At 31.7% G+C, this 18,878-nt stretch overlaps 1 protein-coding gene across 2 annotated transcripts; it reads right to left on the reverse strand.

The window, feature by feature from the left end:
- Positions 1-2,513: 2,513 nt before the first annotated feature.
- Positions 2,514-11,168, reverse strand: LOC132636533 (polyadenylate-binding protein-interacting protein 8-like). 2 transcript variants are annotated; one of them, XM_060353449.1, is made up of 10 exons: positions 10,491-11,168; positions 7,825-7,935; positions 7,674-7,718; positions 5,297-5,369; positions 5,106-5,221; positions 4,924-4,983; positions 4,681-4,728; positions 4,529-4,597; positions 3,912-3,973; positions 2,514-2,792 (listed from the first exon to the last, which is right to left on the reverse strand). In XM_060353449.1, exons 1-10 carry the CDS (start codon positions 10,815-10,817, stop codon positions 2,744-2,746), a joined length of 960 nt encoding a protein of 319 aa, XP_060209432.1. In that variant the 5' UTR covers positions 10,818-11,168; the 3' UTR covers positions 2,514-2,743. The 2 variants fall into 2 exon arrangements, with proteins under 2 accessions (XP_060209432.1, XP_060209433.1); XM_060353450.1 differs by having other exon boundaries at positions 5,106-5,218; positions 10,491-11,161.
- Positions 11,169-18,878: the final 7,710 nt, after the last annotated feature.

The raw sequence follows: 18,878 nt of genomic DNA on the forward strand, positions 1-18,878 counted from the left end.
GCATAAAAGCGTCCACAATTATCTTTTATCTCAAATAGCCTTCCCCACTAAGGGTTTTTCGCTGTGAAAAAATAGGCTTAATTTGGTCGACATGGTAGAAGCCACTTAACTTAGGAATTTATTTGGACCTTTCTCACTTGTTCATGGGTAAATATGGGCATTTTAGTTATTCTGGGCATACTTCAAACAAGGTTTAAAGAACACCAAAATTTATGCTAATCTAGTTGACAACACAGTTGCGGAACCTTCTATAAGACCAAACTGATAAAAGACTTGGAATAACATGTAAATAAATGAATGCCTTGGTGGTGAATTTGAAATCTTCTGAATGAAGTACATAGTTTAATCTCAAATAATTGACAGATTCCACATGCTTTGAACTAATGGTAATTTATAAGTGAAATAGTTTTGCTACTATTTCTTGAATTTTGCTTTCATACCTTTTCACTAAATCCATATTGTAGGAGAAATGGAACATTTAACCAGAATTAGAAACGGAAAAAGGAAGAGAACGGAATGAAGCAAGTAATAAAGGCAGTTCACAAAGAAAAGAAAACAAATATATTTCATACACTAACAATGGTGATGTATACTCACAAAATATTTTTCAAAATCTCAACAATAAATTCAACAAAGAAATTACACTTGAATAATTAACATATTAAAACAGATTAAATATAGAATAAAAATATAAAACAAAAGAAAGAAACATAAATAGATGGTGTAACTAAAATCTCCAATCTCTAACACCCACGACTTGACTCTAATGGCATCTAAAAGACAAAAGAGTAAGTTCATATATCTATATGTATATTTTCTTGTTTATCTAGAACTTTTTTTGAATATATAGAAAATACATGAAAAAGAAAATATATATAAGGCATGGCATAGTAAACAGAAATATATATATAAAAAAATAGGATGAATAGACTTAAAATCTAGCACTGTTAAAAGAAAGTGCTACAGGGCATAAAGAAATTTCTTTAGCATAGGAAATGTCCACCACTTTGTTCAGCATCTACATTCCACAAACAGTGCATCTTGCTTGTTCATGCTTTGGCGGAGGAAAACTTCTTAATAAAACCACATCCCCCAAGCCCCAAGGCCATGTTTCTTATCACGTAGGGAAGATGCAATTTATTGAGAAAAAAGAAGAAGGAAAGATGCAATTTATAACACGTTAATTATTGGGGGTTATGGATTTGAAAAGTCATAACCTCCCAATAAAGAGGTTAGTTACATATGTGATTCTTTTTAAAAATAAGACAAATGAAAAGATGAATAAAAAAATCCTCTAGGAGGTGAAAAATATAGTCGCAGATTACAACTACCAATGGTTACAGAGAAGTGGAAAAGGTGTAATTAAGAGAAGTAAGTGGTGTAATTAATAGAATTAAGAGAGTGAATTTTTTGGTTTTTTAATATATATCACATTAATTTTAAAATGAAGAAAAAAGGCAAAAAAGGAAGAAAAGGGATAAATAGGAATGATGACCGTCACATCATCTTGCCTGTACATAGCTTTAGATTATATATAGATTAATAGCAGACTGTATGTATAAACAGTTTTGACAGTTTAAAAGTAAATCTGAATTTTTTTGTTTGCTTTTGTTACTCTATCATAGCAAATGTCAGAGTCAAGCTGAATAATCATTAGCAATAGGGGCATACTTAAGACGAAATATAACCATAGTTCCTTTCATAGACCATATGTACCTGATGACAAATATAAAACAAATCGAATAGATTCTAACAAGGGCTGTGCTATATTCATGTACTTTCCTTTTTTGCAGCCATACATTTTTCAAAAGTAGTTTCTTTTTATTCACATTCACCACCAAGAAAGTATTATGATTTTGATGAAGACTAGTCCAGTATTTAGGTAATCAAGATAAGTTTAAATAATCAAGGTAGTTAGTGAAGTTGGTGCAATATAAGGTAACAAATAGAAATGTGATCAAGAATCTGAGTTCTCTCAACCTTTTTTCTCATCTCCCATCTGTTGTTTTTCCTTTTCTTCCCTCAAATGCTCTCTCCAAAATAAGCAAAGCACGAGCTAAATCAGTATCAGATATATTATCATGTTGTTGATCTTGCATATTAAAGTTAAATTTAGGGTTAGTTGCAGGAATTTGGAGCCAAAACTACCTTTTGATAACCCTGAAATGAGGGACTTCTTTTTGTGGTTATTGAAGATTGCAATCACATTTGATGGAACAAGTGCACTGGGAGCAAACTTACACACACCCGTTGTTTACATCAAAACAATTAAACAACGAACACAACACGCGTCTTCTAGGTGCGCTTGCATCACTTGACCTCACATCTATTTATTTTCAACCATGGTTAAGTTCTTATAGTTTGGTGTAAACATTGGCCGCGAGAAAGTTTTCCCAATGCACAGTGAACAACAGGAAACATGCAACACTTCATCCAGCGGCGAAAGATCAAATTGTGAACGGGAATTCAAACCAGCAAAAAATTCATAAAGGAATGACTGAACAAGCTTAAAGTGCTAAAGGTACGGATATTCCAATTAAAAAGTTTGTTACGCGGAAGTTATGTCAAGCTCAGAACCAATAAAGTTACTGTAAGGCAGTAAAGAAAGGAAAATAAAAAGAAAAGATGATTGAAATTACTGAAACAGATTTTTGTCTCACTTTCCCGCAGTGACCTCCAAGTCTTCCGAGAGGGCTTGCCTGAACTCTTTTCCAGGTCATGAGCACACGCATCGGCTACTGCATCAGGCACGGGGAAGCCGTGGCCTCACTGGTGTTTTTGAAGGACTCACCCTACAACATTAACGAAGTCACAAAGTTAGAAAAAGACTTAACTGGATAGAATAGACTACTTATCGTACTAGATAAGAAGGGGACAAAGAAGAGAGGCAAGAGGAAGTTCTTTGAAGAACCAAGGCCCTGTAATTCTCAAACCGTCATAACTGAATAAGGCTCAAGGTATTGAGGTGGGGGTAAATGCTCTTGAACACAAACTCAAGTCTCTTTTGAGAAACGAAAATGAGATCGAGTTTTCAAGGCCAAAGATTTCAGCCCTCTCTCAAAATAGTATGATTACCGCACTTCCTTTCTCTCATTTCAATTTTCAAGTCTGTTTGACACTAAAAAAAGCATGCTTGACACCTAAATCATTAATAGAATTTTACAAGTTAATGATCTTCCATAACTGTAAAAATATAACGCCTGCAAAAAAATATTTTCAAAAAAATATTTTCAAATACCTAACATATAGTATCTTTTTGGACGAGACACCTTCATATTTGTGATGATCAGAGGAAAGTTTTTAATATGATAATTTCATTAAATTTAGTACAAAGAATGTACTGTAGATGATCAGAAAGGAAATTAGGATCTAATTCATAGTCTAGTCATACCTACTAGTTAAACATAAGTTATATGCATGTATTTCAATGATAACTTAGGTTGATGTCCATTACCAATTTCTTTTTTTATGGATAAGTAACAGAAACAACTAAGAGATTTAATAATTATTAAGAGACATCCTCTAAACTATTACTTTGAACCGGACTTGGCACAAACATGATTCTCTCATTCTCCCAAAACTGGAAAATTTTCAGATTATCCTTTACTATCAAGCATGCACAACTCTGATCATTAAGTCATAATATTTTTTTTCTCAATTCGACTTTCAGATATCAGAAAGGTAGAAAGCATGGAAAGGTGCAATTATAATTTGGGCAGAGAAAAAGGAAAAAAAGTTTTGGCAGTAGGGGGAGGAATTAAAGTGCATGATGTGGTGCCCTCCTAGAAAACAACTATGAGAATATACTAATCTCAGAAAGATGCAATACAACAAGAAAAATGAAATACACTTTTGTAGAAAAAATCTAGTGTGGACCAGCTGGGGCCATAGCCACTTGTAAATAAACTTACCTGATGCGTTGGGATCCCAATACCTCACCGCAACAGTCTAACGCCAAAATTGCACTCTCAGCCTGCGCAGTTTGCAAGCATAAGGTTTTTGTACAAAAATGTCATTCCATATTAAGACATTATTCTAAAAAGCCAATAAGCAGTCAAAATTCCTCTTTCTTTATCTCTCCCTTTATTACCCTCAAAATACTGTTACCTATTTTAGTTTCAAAGGCAAAGATTTAATATCTTGCTGCACATTTTTGCAGACTAACGCCTTAGAGACCCAAGTAAATTTATTAAACTTTCCTTTCTTCGATATCACTCACATGGGCAAAAGGGCAGCCAAAGAATAACGTGTGCAAGAAGAGAGCTAGAGAGATACATTCAGAGGCAACTATACGGAAGTTGTGTTATACAGCATTTAATAATCCCTTGAGACAAGTAACCAGCAAAAAAAGGAAAAAAGAGAGAGTTGTTGTCTCATGACATTAGAATCCTAAGTACATGCAAAATACCTAATCCTCTGATGCAGGTACAAAATGGATACAAACACAAAATGCAAGTGTGCAGGCGTAAAAGGGTAATTGATGCAAAAAGCTAACACGTACATCCCCACCAAAAATAAGAAAACATACCATTACAAACTCAACAAAAGCAATGCGGGTTGAGTGCACGTGATCCCCCAAAAGCCTCAGACGAGAAACCTGCAAAAGTAAGAGTGTTCTTCAATATAACTTCTTAAGCCAACATTCCAAACATAATGCAAGCTTTTAGATGTCATACTGACCTCACCACATCTTGTTTCAAAAAAAGTCTTAACGTCAACCTGAGTAACCTGTTCAGAATAGAGTAATTGGTTTTAAATAATTATAAAATAAATGGATACTACCACAGAAAAGAAATATTTAACCAACAACTGATTATGAGGCAAAGCATAATAACTACTAAAATGTGCAGGCATCCGACAGAAAGATGCAAACAAGGAAAGCATGAGAAAACTTTACTAGATCTCAAAGATGAAAATGTTTACCTTCTTATCAATATTTGTACAATAGACTGTCCTGGCGCACATCTCACGCTCATCCTCTGACTGCACAAAACATCAACATCAAATTGAGAACTATTTCTCAACATCATCCACATACTAGCACAAGAGAATGTCTAAGTTCTTTTTTTAAGATAAATAATATAGTGCATAAATATTTATCGTACCCTTGGAAGGAATGTAGGATTCACGGGTAGAATAGCAGTTTTTGAAGGTAGGACCTTCAGCGGAGAGAAACCTAATATTGTCCCACAAAGGCTAAGTGCTGCTCTCGCAGAGTCTGCTAGGATCGAGTCCATATTAGCTTTTAAATATTCAGCTGACTTAAGAACATTTCAAGCCAGAACATCCAACTTACATTGGTCAGAGAACTCCACGAAAGCAAAGCGAAGACGGGAATGAGGATCACCGCAAATTCGGCAGTCAACAACCTGGAAAGGAAGCAGCAAAAATGAGAACAACCATCATTATTTTTTCTCAGAGCAAGGGGAACATGATGGCACTCCACCTTGAGGAAGAAGGGAGGAAACATTCACATTGGGCATAACAGGTGAACAAATAACTAAGCGAATATGCTGGCGTCAATTGAGGTGTAGTTGGTTGATCACTTGATTGACTGATTAGATAAACAAATCTGGTGTAGCTTATGAGGTAAAATTTATAATTTTGAGAGTATATCAATTATGACATCACACATGACATAAAATGTAAACATTAAGCTAACAAAAATAAACATAAACATCATGAACTTTCAAGACAAGCAGCTCGAACTATGCCCTCCCACACATTTAGAACTTCATAGCAAATTTTTGGTCCCCCAATGAATAGTTAAAAACAGGTATGAAAATATATTTTCTCACAAGAAGCGCCTTAGGAAAGACGAACAATGAAGCCCAGTTTAAATGCATATCTCTAGGGCAAAATTACTAAGCGCATAATAAAACATTATATTGGCACCTAACCATAGACTAAACTGTACACTAGCTATTGAGTCTGTTGACATAAGTTCGGATATCAGAGGAACCAATGACGTATATTTTCTTGATCGGAAGCTATTGGGGATATTTTTGAGATCAAATATTACAGGTCTGTGTTAAATATTAATTTAAGCCTTACGTACTTGAGGGAAAGACTTATCCTTTAGCAAAGGCGTCAAAGCTTCCTATTTGGCAAAAGAGTTTATGCCCAATGATATTCAGGAATTAACGAACTTTAGTTGTTACTAATATTGCTGGCTACAGAAAGCCATGTAAAAACTATAGCCCATGTGCTAATTCACCAGAAAGCATGGTCATGCAATAAACCACAACAAAACCCAGCCCCCTCCTTAATATGGTCATCAGCAACATTCACTGAGAGACGAGAACAACATTCACTGGTAGGTGTTGTCATGCTGATGTGTACACTGGATACGGTGAGGAAAATGAGAACTTCCGCACCATTATAATGGTTTACAAATGTCATGTTCTTATTAGATCACTCTTATTAGGTAAAATAATACAAATGTCATATTCTTATTGTCACATTGTTATTATGAATGTCATAACCTTATTGGTTCACATTAAAGTGTTTTTCAATCAGTAAACTGCTACTCAGGTTTAGGTTATCTAATGTATTTCTAGGTCAAGGATACAATGGGAGTCTGCTCTTTTTTTTTTTCTTTTTTTTCTTTTTTTTTTTTGTGAAATGGAATGAGAACTACAAAAGAGTAAGCATGGGGAGTCTGTTGATAGGTCACAATCACATCATGTTTATTCTTTAAAAAAAAATTAATAAAAATATTCCAAGTCCGACATATCCTGGAACTCAAGCTAAAGAAGTTTACTTATTACGTTTTATTTTCAGTTTAATAGTGACATTTATGATATTGTGTTCAATGTGTTTCTCTTGAAGCTTTTGTTGTGTCATTTATGCTCTAAGCACTTTAATACTTTAGAGTCTTTGTTTTCATTGTTTTAATCATCTGTCTCTCTTTAGCAAATTCTACGCAGGATTCTAGAGCCTGTTATCTTTTTACTCTTCCTGCTTCTTCTTTCCCATGCTTGTCCTAGGTAGACCACAGACGATATTAGCCAAACTACTCCAAGCTCCAGGTATCAACTAACTCCAGCAAGCTAATGAAGAATTTAAGAAGTATGAAGCTACCTTATCTGTCTTTCATTGGGTAACAGGGGGAAAAAAAATGAATACCTTGGGCTAATGAGCCTTCCAACACGTTTTACATGTTTTTTTCTCCTAATTGTTCTGACAAACCAAATGCAAACCTTCTTTTGCCAAATATATTTTACAGATATTTGTCACATACCAGCATCGATATGTTATTTATCTAACTTATGAATGACATAATATTTCGACAATGATATTATTTTGAAAGACCAGATAACTAACGCATATACGAGATGATAAATTATGTTAGCTGATTATTAATTATCTGATAATCTAGTATGATGAGACTCTATAATGCATGATTAAGATAACAATTTCAAATCAAGGCCGAAAAATGGAGTAAAAACACATGGTATCGGATTCCCCAGCTAAGGGTTTTTCTGCTAAAGGATGATAGTACGTAGCACACAAATGCATACGTATGTATCACGTTGCCACCCCACAAACAGAACAGAAAAGGAATTCATTAATTCTAGTTAATTGTGTCAAAAACTAAATATGCACTTAAGAGCACTTAGATATCTTATATAATGAATTACATCAATGATCAGAAGAAGAAAGTGACTTACTTGTCCATAAGCACTAAACAAAGCAGCAAGCTGCTCTTCGGTAACCTAGATATTGAGAAGGCAAAACCAAAGATACTATATGAGTACTAACAAAACAAAACAAAAACAAAAAAAATATATAACCAAAACATTAATGAGAATCTATCCTTACGTTGTTATCTATCTCAGAAACATATACTGTTCGCCTGATGCTATCTTCTCTTTGAGCCTTATAAGCTCTATTGTTCATTCTCCTTTTGCCCTGGTTATAGTTGTTGCCTCTCTGTGGAAACACAATAAAGAAAGTTTAGGAGATAGTAAAAGAAAGACAATAAAATAGAGATGGTTGTCCATGATTGAAATATTCTGGTTAGCATATAAAATAAGACCAAATTGATCCAGGCAAAGATGTAACTGAAATGTAAAGTACATCATTGACAAGTTTATCAGGCTAGGAAATCATCTGAATTAACGTTCTCAAGAAAATGTAAGCAACAACTAACTCTAACATGCATACAGGTAAACATTCCCAATTAGGAAATTACCATTAACCAAAGAGAAGTAAAAGTCAAACAGCAACAATATCGCCGGTTTAACGAGTAACTTCTAGAGATGACAGCTGCTATGACTCAAACAGCAAAAACTGACATTTAAACTGACCAACTAAAACCCGTTAACCCCACAAACATAAATATGTTACTGGATGTGATTGAATGTTACGAGTGCTGAAGTCAAGTTCCGACAGGATGATGTTAGTTTCATTTTCAGTGGGATGAGTATACTTCTTCAATTCCACTGTTGAGTTCACTGTATACTGCTTTCTGGTAATACTGATCATGACAGTTTGTTCAAACTGATAGAAATTCAAGGTGCCATTAGCTTCTCACAAGCGATCTCTTTACATGACACTGATGCCAATCACAATGCAAAACTTTTTTCCACCAAAATTGGCAGATAACTAGACAAACTTAATGAAAAACCAATTAAATTCTCCATAAATTAAACGAAGAGAAAAGATTCATTACTCTAACATGTGAACATTTCTCCAAACTTCATAACCTCCGTTTTTTTATAGGTTATCCCACATTTGAGCATTTGAGCATTTTTGCAGAAAAGACATAGTTTACGTCGTATTAGTATTTTCAATGTATTACCACATTTCAACAGTCTAGGAGTGATCAATTCCTCCATTATTATTCCATAAAGCTCAAAATGATAAAATCGTTAAATCACAACAGCACATAAGCATACTGTACAAATTACTGAAAACAGATTCAGTAATTTTAATGTTAGCAAGTGCAGTCAAAGCATATAGAGATGCTTGAATCGACAAGTAAGGAAGGTAGAAGCCTTCTAAGCAATCACAATGCAATTTGTCATTTACAGATATATTCATTTTTAGACGAACTGATGAAACATATTTCCTTGATAATTGCGAACCCGGTTTCCTAAATTCAGTCCAGTCACCAATAATTATATTCCTTTAAATGATCAATACCCAAACAAACTACTGAAGAGCTCCAAACAATCGTTTCTTAGCAAGGAAATGTTAAAGTTTTCCATCCCAAAGGTTGTAATTATTACAGTAATATATATCAGAAATTACAGCAATTCAACCAAAAGAACTAATGCTTAAAAAGAACAAAATGCTTAAAAAAGGAAAACTTGCACACTAGAAAACAAAAACACACAGAGATTACAACAAAAAATCCAATTATGGATTTCCATCACAATCACTTCCGAGTATATCAAAACTTCAAATTTTCCACGTGGCAATCTTGAACCGACCCATAGTATAAAACAGGCAAAAAACATCAATTTTTCAAGGATCATAGAAATTAACGAACAATTTAATGAAAATTAAGCAATGAAACCTATACCCTTCGGTTATTCTGGAACCAAATCAGTCTTATTATAGCTGGCACAAAGTTACTTTAAATGAGTAATACCTAAACAAATTACTGAAAAGCTCCAAAGATCATTTCTTAACAAGGAAAAATGCCAAAAGTTGTCCAAACTAAAGGTTGGAATTACAGTAATCCAACCAAATGACCTAATGCTTAAACAGGAAAACTTGCACACTAGAAAACAAACAAGCATGCAAGAGATTCCATCACAAATTACTTCGAGTATATCAATCAAATTTGCCACGTGGCAATCTTGAACCGACCCACAATACAAAACCAGGCAAAAAAAAAAACATCAAATTTTCAACAATCATAGAAATTAACGAAGAATTTAATGAAAATTAAGCAATGAATCACCTGTTAGGTGATACAAAGTTACTGAGAATCACCTGATTATATTCAGCAATAATTATAACCCTTTAAATGATTAATACTTAAACAAATTACTGAAAAAGCTCCAAAGATCATTTCTTAACAAGGAAATGTTAAAGTTTTTACCAAACCAAAGGTTGGAATTACAGTAAAATGTCATAAACTACAACAATTCAACCAAAAGACCTAATGCTTACTTGCACTCAAGAAAACAAACACACACAGATTACAACAACAACAAAAAAAATCAATATACACTACATTACAATCACTTCAAATTTGCCACGTGGCAATCTTGAACCGACCCACAATACAAAACAGGCAAAAAAAAAAAACCAATTTTTTCAAGGAATTACAGTAGCATTTCACAAAATTACAGAATTTCAACCAAAAGACCTAATGCTTAAAAATGAAAACTTCAAATTGGCCACGTGGCAATCTTGAACCGACCCACAATACAAAACAAGCAAAATCATCAAAATTTTTCAACTGATCATAAAAATTAACAAAGAATTATAATCAACAATTAAGAAAAAGAAAAAAAAAATGAAATCTTTACCCTTCTGTTAAAACCATCAGTCTTGTTAGCTGGTACAAAGTTACTGAGAAGCATCTGATCACCCCCACGATTATTATTAATATTAATATTATTATTATAAGAAGAAGGAAAAAATTCCTTAGCTGATGGATTCAACTTCAGTTTCTTCAACATATCAACAAATTCTTGCATTTGATAATTATTCTTATTATTATCTGATGATTTTTCACTAGAGATCAAATCAGATTCTTCATTAACACCACCATTATTATTATTATTATCAGTGTTTGGTGAAAGAGATTGAACATCAGGTGTTTCAACCACTGTTGTTTCACCACACACAGCCATTGAAATTAAAAACCTTAAAACCCACAAAAAAAAAAAAAAAAAAAAAAACCTTAAATTTCAAGAAAATACTAGAATTGTGCAATTCAGATAAATTTAAGCAACCCCTTTTGTGCAAAAATGGAATTTTTTGATCTTTTGTAAATTAATCTTAGTGATAAAGACCCATTTGGGGAAAATTAAATGGAAAAAATGAAAGTGTTGAGAGAGAGAAAGGAAGAGGTAGAGTAGAGAAAAAGATAGTAGTAGAAAAATGCTAATAGGGTTTTTTATTTATAGGAAGGAAAACAAAATTTCAGTAACAGAAAGGTCAGTGGATTTTGGTGGTATTCTTGTTTGTTTTTTTTGTTTTTTTTGGTTGAGGTTTTGTAGAGAGAAAAGTGAAGTTTATTTGTGTTGTATTTATTCTGTGTAATGTAATGTAAATGTAGGTATAGAGAGGGAGAAAGAAGGAAATGCAGTATGGAGAGGGAAAAAAGGATTTCACATGGCTGATTTTTTCGGAAATCGATTTTTCATGTTAGTATATTCTACGTATCTATAACGGCAATGTACTTACAACAGTAGTGGTATTTATTATAGCGGTATATTTTTTGTAAAATTATAATTGTAATTTCGGTAGAAAAGCGAACGACGGATCGTTTGAGGGTGAAACTAGCGAAAAAGTAATAATACATACTATACCATTTATATATTAAAACACGTATCAAAGCTGACTGGGCCAGCTATTGGTTGTTTCCTTTTTCTAAGTACTCCCTCAGGTTAAAAAGAGTGTCCATAACTTTTATTTATTTTTTTGTTTAAAAAGAGTGTTCACTTATCAAATTAAGAAAGAATTAACTTTACTTTTTCAGATTTGCCCTTATTAAGTGTCAAGTGATCAAATCTCAATACCTATTTAATTAGGGATAAGTTAGTCCAATTACTTGTTTTTACCTAGGAGTTAATATTTCCTTAAGAATGATGGAAATGGCTAAGTGAATACTCTTTTTGAATCAGAGAAAATAACATCTACTAAACTAGATATGTTTTAATATATAAATGAACTGATAGTGAAAGCGTGAAACTCGCGGGAAAAAGTAATAGTTAGGCGTGTTTTTGATATCAACTCTTTATATACCGTGTATGCATTAAATTGTTTATTATTTTATAAGCTGAGGCAAAGATATATACATTACGTAATACTCCGTATTATTTGATTCTTTTCAATAGATATTGTCATATTGAGTAACTGATTACAAAGAAAAATATTTTAAAATCCGAACCATAGGATATAAGACATAACAGAGCTCAAATTGATAGAACAAATAAATGTAGCAGATAAATGAGATTTGATGTTGTGGAATTTTATATATGGAATAGATAAGCTGATTTTGTAAAACCATCTATAATTTCGTATCAAACATGGCTTATATCTTTATTATTTAGATAACTTGGTAATTATAGTAAAACTAACAAATATAATGGCAGAGAGAAAATCTCGTTTATTTTTTTCTATCATACTATTTATATATTAGACTACTTAATTGATAGATATACATGTCATGCATCTGAGACATATTTTCTATTGGTTGTCTTCAAATAAACTATTGTTTTGACGCATATATTGAGTGTAAATAAGTGGTTTTTGTATTAAAGTAAGAAATTATTGAGGTTCGTTTTTATGGTCTATAACGATTATTATTTATAAATTTTTCCATAAAATAATTCAAATAATTATTAAATAAATAAAAAAATTATAGAAATTATATTTTAATTTAATTGGTAAGCAGGCTAGGTGTGAGCAGCTAACGTAAGATGACTTGAGCCTTAATTTTTGATACCTTCTGTAGCAAATGGATATGCCAGTTCATATCATCATATGTTTATCATAAAGTTTTTTCGGATTTTATATATTTTTATTTTTCTACTATTCCTTGCACCCTAGTTTTTTTTTTTTTTTAAAGTACTATAATATTATACGACAAGTTGTTTGTCTTTTCTCTCTGCTATTTCAGTTTACTGGTGGCCTCACTGCGTACAATGGAGTGCGTGATGATTGGTATATATTGATTATTTTATACATTGGAAAAAAGAAAAAGGTACAAGAATTTCTTTTACTTAGAATACTTGAAAGAAGAAAATAATAGAAAAAATATGAATGTATAATCGAGGTTAAAAATATAAGATTATTATAACTCCATTTTTTTTAATTAAGAGTAGTTATGGTTTCATCAAAATGCTACATTACAGGTTTGAAAATTTGATACTAGTTATTACGCCGCTAAATCAAATGCTTTTCCTTTTACTGAAAAATTTGGACCTGGAGGAAGTAGAAAGGAAATAAAAAATTATTCACACTCAATATTTATATTAATTTATTAGTCAACTGATAAATTAACGTAGGAATGTGTATTTATAAATCACATTTAAATGATATATATAACAAATAAAATATATTTAAAAGTTTGACTTAGACATTTTAAGCTATTAAAAAATATGGACCATGGGAGGGAATTGTTGGGAATGAAAGTGACTCTACATATTGTCATGGTTCTTGTTGTGACAGCAATGGTAAATTGAGTATTCATTCCCTAGATTTTTTTAAGAAAAAATAGAAGATATTCTATTTGAAAATCGTTTTCAATAGGTATTTATTTTTCTAAAGTTTTTGCGCGTCTATCTATTCGGAATAAGTTCAGACATGTAGTATTTGAAGTTACATACATATGGATGAAGTTCATGCATTTTTTGTATGATCATATGTGCATGAACTTAGTTAAATTCATACAAAAATGGTGGAACTTTAGCCATATGTGTCTGAAGTTCAGAGAGAACTACTGTAATTGTATTTCAGCTGCAAAACTTCATGTATAAATGATTGATTGTTGTTTTCCATCTTGCTCAAAAGTCTCCATCAATTACATGTATAATAGTTCTTTTTCTTCTTTGCCATAAAAATCTTGTACTTTTTTTTATTTTAAAGTATTCAATATTTTTAGAAAGAAAAACTAACCCCTAAAACTTACTATTAAACAATTTTGAGGGTCTAAAACCATTATTTTGTTGGCTTGCCGCTTGTCCATTATGATCTCTTTAACTATTTGACTGGCCAAAAAAAATATTGGACCGAACCAAAACGTATAAATTCCCAATTCTTAAATGTTTTGAGTTTCATCTTTGATTTGTTTGTAATTTCCAGTGACGCATGAAGCAATTATATGACGCAAGACATTTTTGCAGTAGTCTCACTTAAATATTGTTTTTAATTATTTTCAGCTAAGTCATCTAGTCTGACATGAGATCAAATAAATATATTAAAATAATTCAGAATATTCCCATCAGAATTAGAATAAAACTTTGGTCATAATTGACAGTCACATTGGTTGTTAGAGTATCTCTATATGATAGTCAGTAAGTCACAAATTAGAGTTAAATCATAATATTGCAAGTTTGAAATTAATCACAAGAGAACACTTTTGACCAATCGAGTAATTTCCATATACATTACTCCCTCCGTCCAATTTTACTTATCCTGTATACTAAAAATAATGTCCACTTTTACTTGTCCATTTTAAAAAATCAAGAGATAATTTATCATTTCATACATATTTTACTCTTATTATTAATTATTAAGTTGAAAACTTCAAGGAATTATTAATGATTGCACAACCTTTAAATTATTTTGATTGATTTCAATCATTAGGTTATTTAAAAATAATTAGGAATGATATAGTAAAATTGTCATTCTATTCTTGGCTTAAAAATGGAAGGAGGGTTTAAGAAGTTTTTTTTTAGGGTAAAGCTAAACCACTACTTTCACTGTACTTTAATTAAAGTTATGGGATTACATGACTCACATGGTTTTCCTAAATCATCGTTAATTTTTATTTAATAATAATAATATATTAATAATTGGCAAGTGTACAAATTTTGAGGAAAAAGCAGTCACATTTCTTTCATATCACATCATGGAAAGAGAATTAGCACAAAAATAATGTAAAATCCTCTAATGAGGCCAAAATTTCTAAATTTCATGTCTGCTAAGAGTTTATCCACGTTTTCCAAGTCATAGTTTTTCTAGATCAAAAGAAGGAGAAAGTCAAAATACTTTTAAGAAAATTCAATAAAGCTTTTGCTAATTAGACTACTTATTTTTTTTCTTTGCTTATGAAACAAAAATACACTTTTCGTCCCATTTTAATTGTGATATAGTAGCTGTCTTCATGCCCATTAAAAAAAACAAAAAAATAAAGATAGATTGATTATTTCCTCTTAAATATTGTGCATCTTTTTTTTAATAGTAAGAGTATAATGAAAACAATTACCAAAGTCTTGAATTCCTAAATTATTTTGGAACAAAATTTTGAGCTAAAGTCACTGTTAGGGCGACATATATTTCTTGAGTAATTAGTATATACAAGTATACTCAGATATTTGTATTATATTAATAACTTATCCTTGACAAAATACATTTATTCAACAAGTTATATCCTTGACAAAATACATTTATTCAACAAGTTATATTTATAATCAGACCAGCCCTCCTTTCTTTTCATTTCATTTTTTTATCTTTTGGTTTTCTATCTTGTCTTTTTTTTTTTTTCTTGGCATTACCAATGGAATGATAAGAAGTACTCTCTCCGTCCTCTTTTATTGTCATGTTTTTGCACATTCGTTAAGAAAATGTTAATAATTTTTTAAAATAGATTACCTTTATTTATTATACCTCAATTTATCACTTCTTGCTTTTTCACATTAATCTCTCCTCACATTTGTTAAGTAAGGGTAGAATTTAAAAAAATGAATTAATTTTCTCTTATTTTTCTAAAAGAACAATTATTTAAAATAACTATTTTACTGATCAAGAATGGCAATCTTGATTTATATCCACTTGCTAAAAGATAAAGAGGAGATGCGCTGTGCTTCTATGCCTTTTTCACCTTTATATCAGCCTCTTTACTCTTTTATTGATTCTCTCAACCAAAATACCCATGTAAAATTAAGAAGCAACTATATGCCTATTTTCAAGTAAATGTTCAGGAGAAAATGCAACAGTAACATCTATAGAATTTAAGTTTTAAATACATATTTTTGGTAAGGAGTATATTTTCTTTTTAATAGAACTAAAGAGGGTCTAACCCGAAGATTGTGGATTCGAGTCACTAACGGAGCAAAAGGAGTGAGAAAGGGGTAAGAAAAAAGTATTTCTTTTTAGTTTGTGCCGTGATATTCAGTGGCGAAGATGCATTTGTCCAGGAATTGACACTCCTTTGCTGGAAAAATGCACTGTGCATTGGCCTTTTCGTGTATTTACTTATTTATATTTTGACTCCCCTTAGTGAAAATGGTGATTATGTCATTGCTGAAAGCTGCGTCAATTTGAATTACTCCGGTTACCCTTCAATGGCCATATGCAACAATAATCACGTAAATTCGGATTAATCAGGTTAATTAATTTCAACTTGACTAACCAAAAATCTAAAGAAGAAAAAGTTTAATTGAACAAGAGGAATAAAGATGGTATGGAGTCGTTTTTTTAGCGTGGTCCAAAGTAGATGCCTTGTGACACAATAATTGCACATAAATATGGGTTGTACTCTCTATAACGACCATTTCACATGAGTAATGCATTTGACGTTAACTCCTAGTATATGCATACAAACAAATGCATACTATACTCATCTCTATAACTTCATATTAAATTCTTCATTTATTTATTTTCCCAAATGCACAAAAAGAACAGAGTTAGACTCCGAACCGCAAAATATAGAAATAAGTGTCATCAACAAAGATTGTAGTAAAGTGTTTAGTAATCTTTCATCTTTAACTAAAAATCTTGAGTTTGAATCTTATTGGGTACAGAGTCACCTTTATTTAGAAACGATTACTCCAGTAGATACTTTCTGGTGGAAATCAAAATTTACTCGAACCCCAATATGTCGCCTTTGTTAGGGGGGGGGGGGGGGGGGGGGGGGTTTGAGTTATGAGAAAGCTAGAGTCAAATATGTACATCTTTATCACATTAATAATTTACCAGTCAAACATAAAACAATTTGTCTAACAAACTCCTAAGAGTATGTATGCTGAATCGTATGGATAGTTGAGTACGTGATACTGATTGATACTCCCTATCCCTTTGTTCCAATCTGCGTGATGTAATTTCCAATTTAGTTTGTTCTAAAAAAAAAAAAAACTATTTCTATGTTTCGAAATAATTTAACTTTAAACTTCTCAAACTTCTCATTTTATTCTCTTACAAAAATATCTATGTTTGTTTTATATCACAAAATTTTTTAAAATGAAATTTTGTGCGCAATCAAACTGCATCATATAAAGTTGAACCGAGAAATTACTAGTTTTCGTTGATAATATGACACTTCCTCCGTCTCAAATTATTTGTCGCTTTTTTGTTGTACACGCCCCTTAAGAAATATTAATTAAAAGATGTATTTGACTAACTCTACCCTTAATTATATCTACGTTATAATCTCTCTCCATTAAATGCTTACACTATTTATGCGTCATCTCCATTAATCACAAAATTCTATTAAGGTAAAATGGGGAAAAATAATTAATTGTGCCTTGAACTTCTAAAACGATAAATAATTTGAGACAACTATTTTTAGTAATCACAAGAAATAATTTGAGATAATTATTTTTAATAATCACGAGAAATAATTTGAGACGGATGGAGTACTTTGGTGCTACTGTCCATGCCGCTTAATACACCAGATACCTTCTAACCAATTTGACCTCGAATGGAGAGCCAGAACAAAGTTGTTACTACATCTTATATCACTTAGTACGGCGTTTGGCCACGGAAATCAAATATTTTTTCACTTTATTTGGAATTTTGAAGTAAGAGTTGTGTTTGGTTATAGTTTTTGCAAAGAATATCGAAAGTGAAAACATGATTTTCAAATACAATGAATTTTTTTTTCAAAAAAAGTGAAAAATTCTCATGGCCAAACGGGTTAGTTTATGTCACGTTACACACCAAAAAAGAAGTCTCAGCTCAAATTACAAGTCGACCTTAACCCGGGATCTCTTAATAGTTAAGTTGATTGATTAAACTTTCACTTTGTCGGTGAGTATGTAATTTCCCCCTTGTAATCTCCTACCCCGTTCTCCGTCCCCTTCCCCATGTATAATAATAGTAATAAAAATAAATTAAAAAAAGGTCTATCTTAACCCCGAAAAAGAATATATTTTTTCTTCAAAAAAGTGAAGGTTTCAACATTCAACTTGAGAACCCTTCCCCTTTTGAAAGACCAGTTAGTTTTGTTATTTGTTGTTGCTTCTGTGGCGCATAGAGTCAAAGACCCCTTCAGTTCACTCTCTGCTATCAAGTAGGGTCAGAAAACACTATGGATTTGCCTGACCCCTGAGGTAAAGGAAATGTAAAAAAATTTAGGGCAAAGGTGCAAATATTGTTTTTTGAAAATTGGTAAATTAAAGGTGCAAATATACCCCTCAACTTTGCGATTTAGAGCACATATACCCCTCGTTACAAAAGTGGTGTATATATACCCCTGCCGTTATAAAATGGTGCAAATATACCTTTTTCGTTGATGAGTTTTTAAAAAAAAAAAAAATTATTTAGGTTATTTTTTAATTAAAAAAAATGCCACGTGATTTAAAAAAAAAAAAGTCTACCCTAGACATACTTTTCTAAAGTCACATAATAATTTTTTTGTTCTGATGGGTCGGGTTTGATTCGTTTAAAAAAATATCTCTGTGACTTTAAGAAAAATAAATCTACCCATTTTTTAAACGAATCAGACCCGACCCATCACAAAACAAAAATTATTGAGAAGCTTTAGAAAAGTATTTCTACTAAAAAAAAATGGGTAGACTTTTTTTTAAAGTCACGTGGCATTTTTTTTAATTAAAAAATAGCCTAAATGATTTTTTTAAAAAAAAAAAAACCCCCCGTCAACGAAAAATGTATATTTGCACCATTTTGTAACGGCAAGAGTATATATACACCACTTTTGTAACGAGGGTTATATCTGCTCTAAATCGCAAAGTTGAAGGGTATACTTGCAACTTTGCCCAAAAAAATTAAAAAGAAAAGAAACG

The sequence above is a fragment of the Lycium barbarum genome, chromosome 4 (genome assembly GCF_019175385.1).
Source record: "Lycium barbarum isolate Lr01 chromosome 4, ASM1917538v2, whole genome shotgun sequence".
NCBI classification, from domain to species: Eukaryota; Viridiplantae; Streptophyta; class Magnoliopsida; order Solanales; family Solanaceae; genus Lycium; species Lycium barbarum.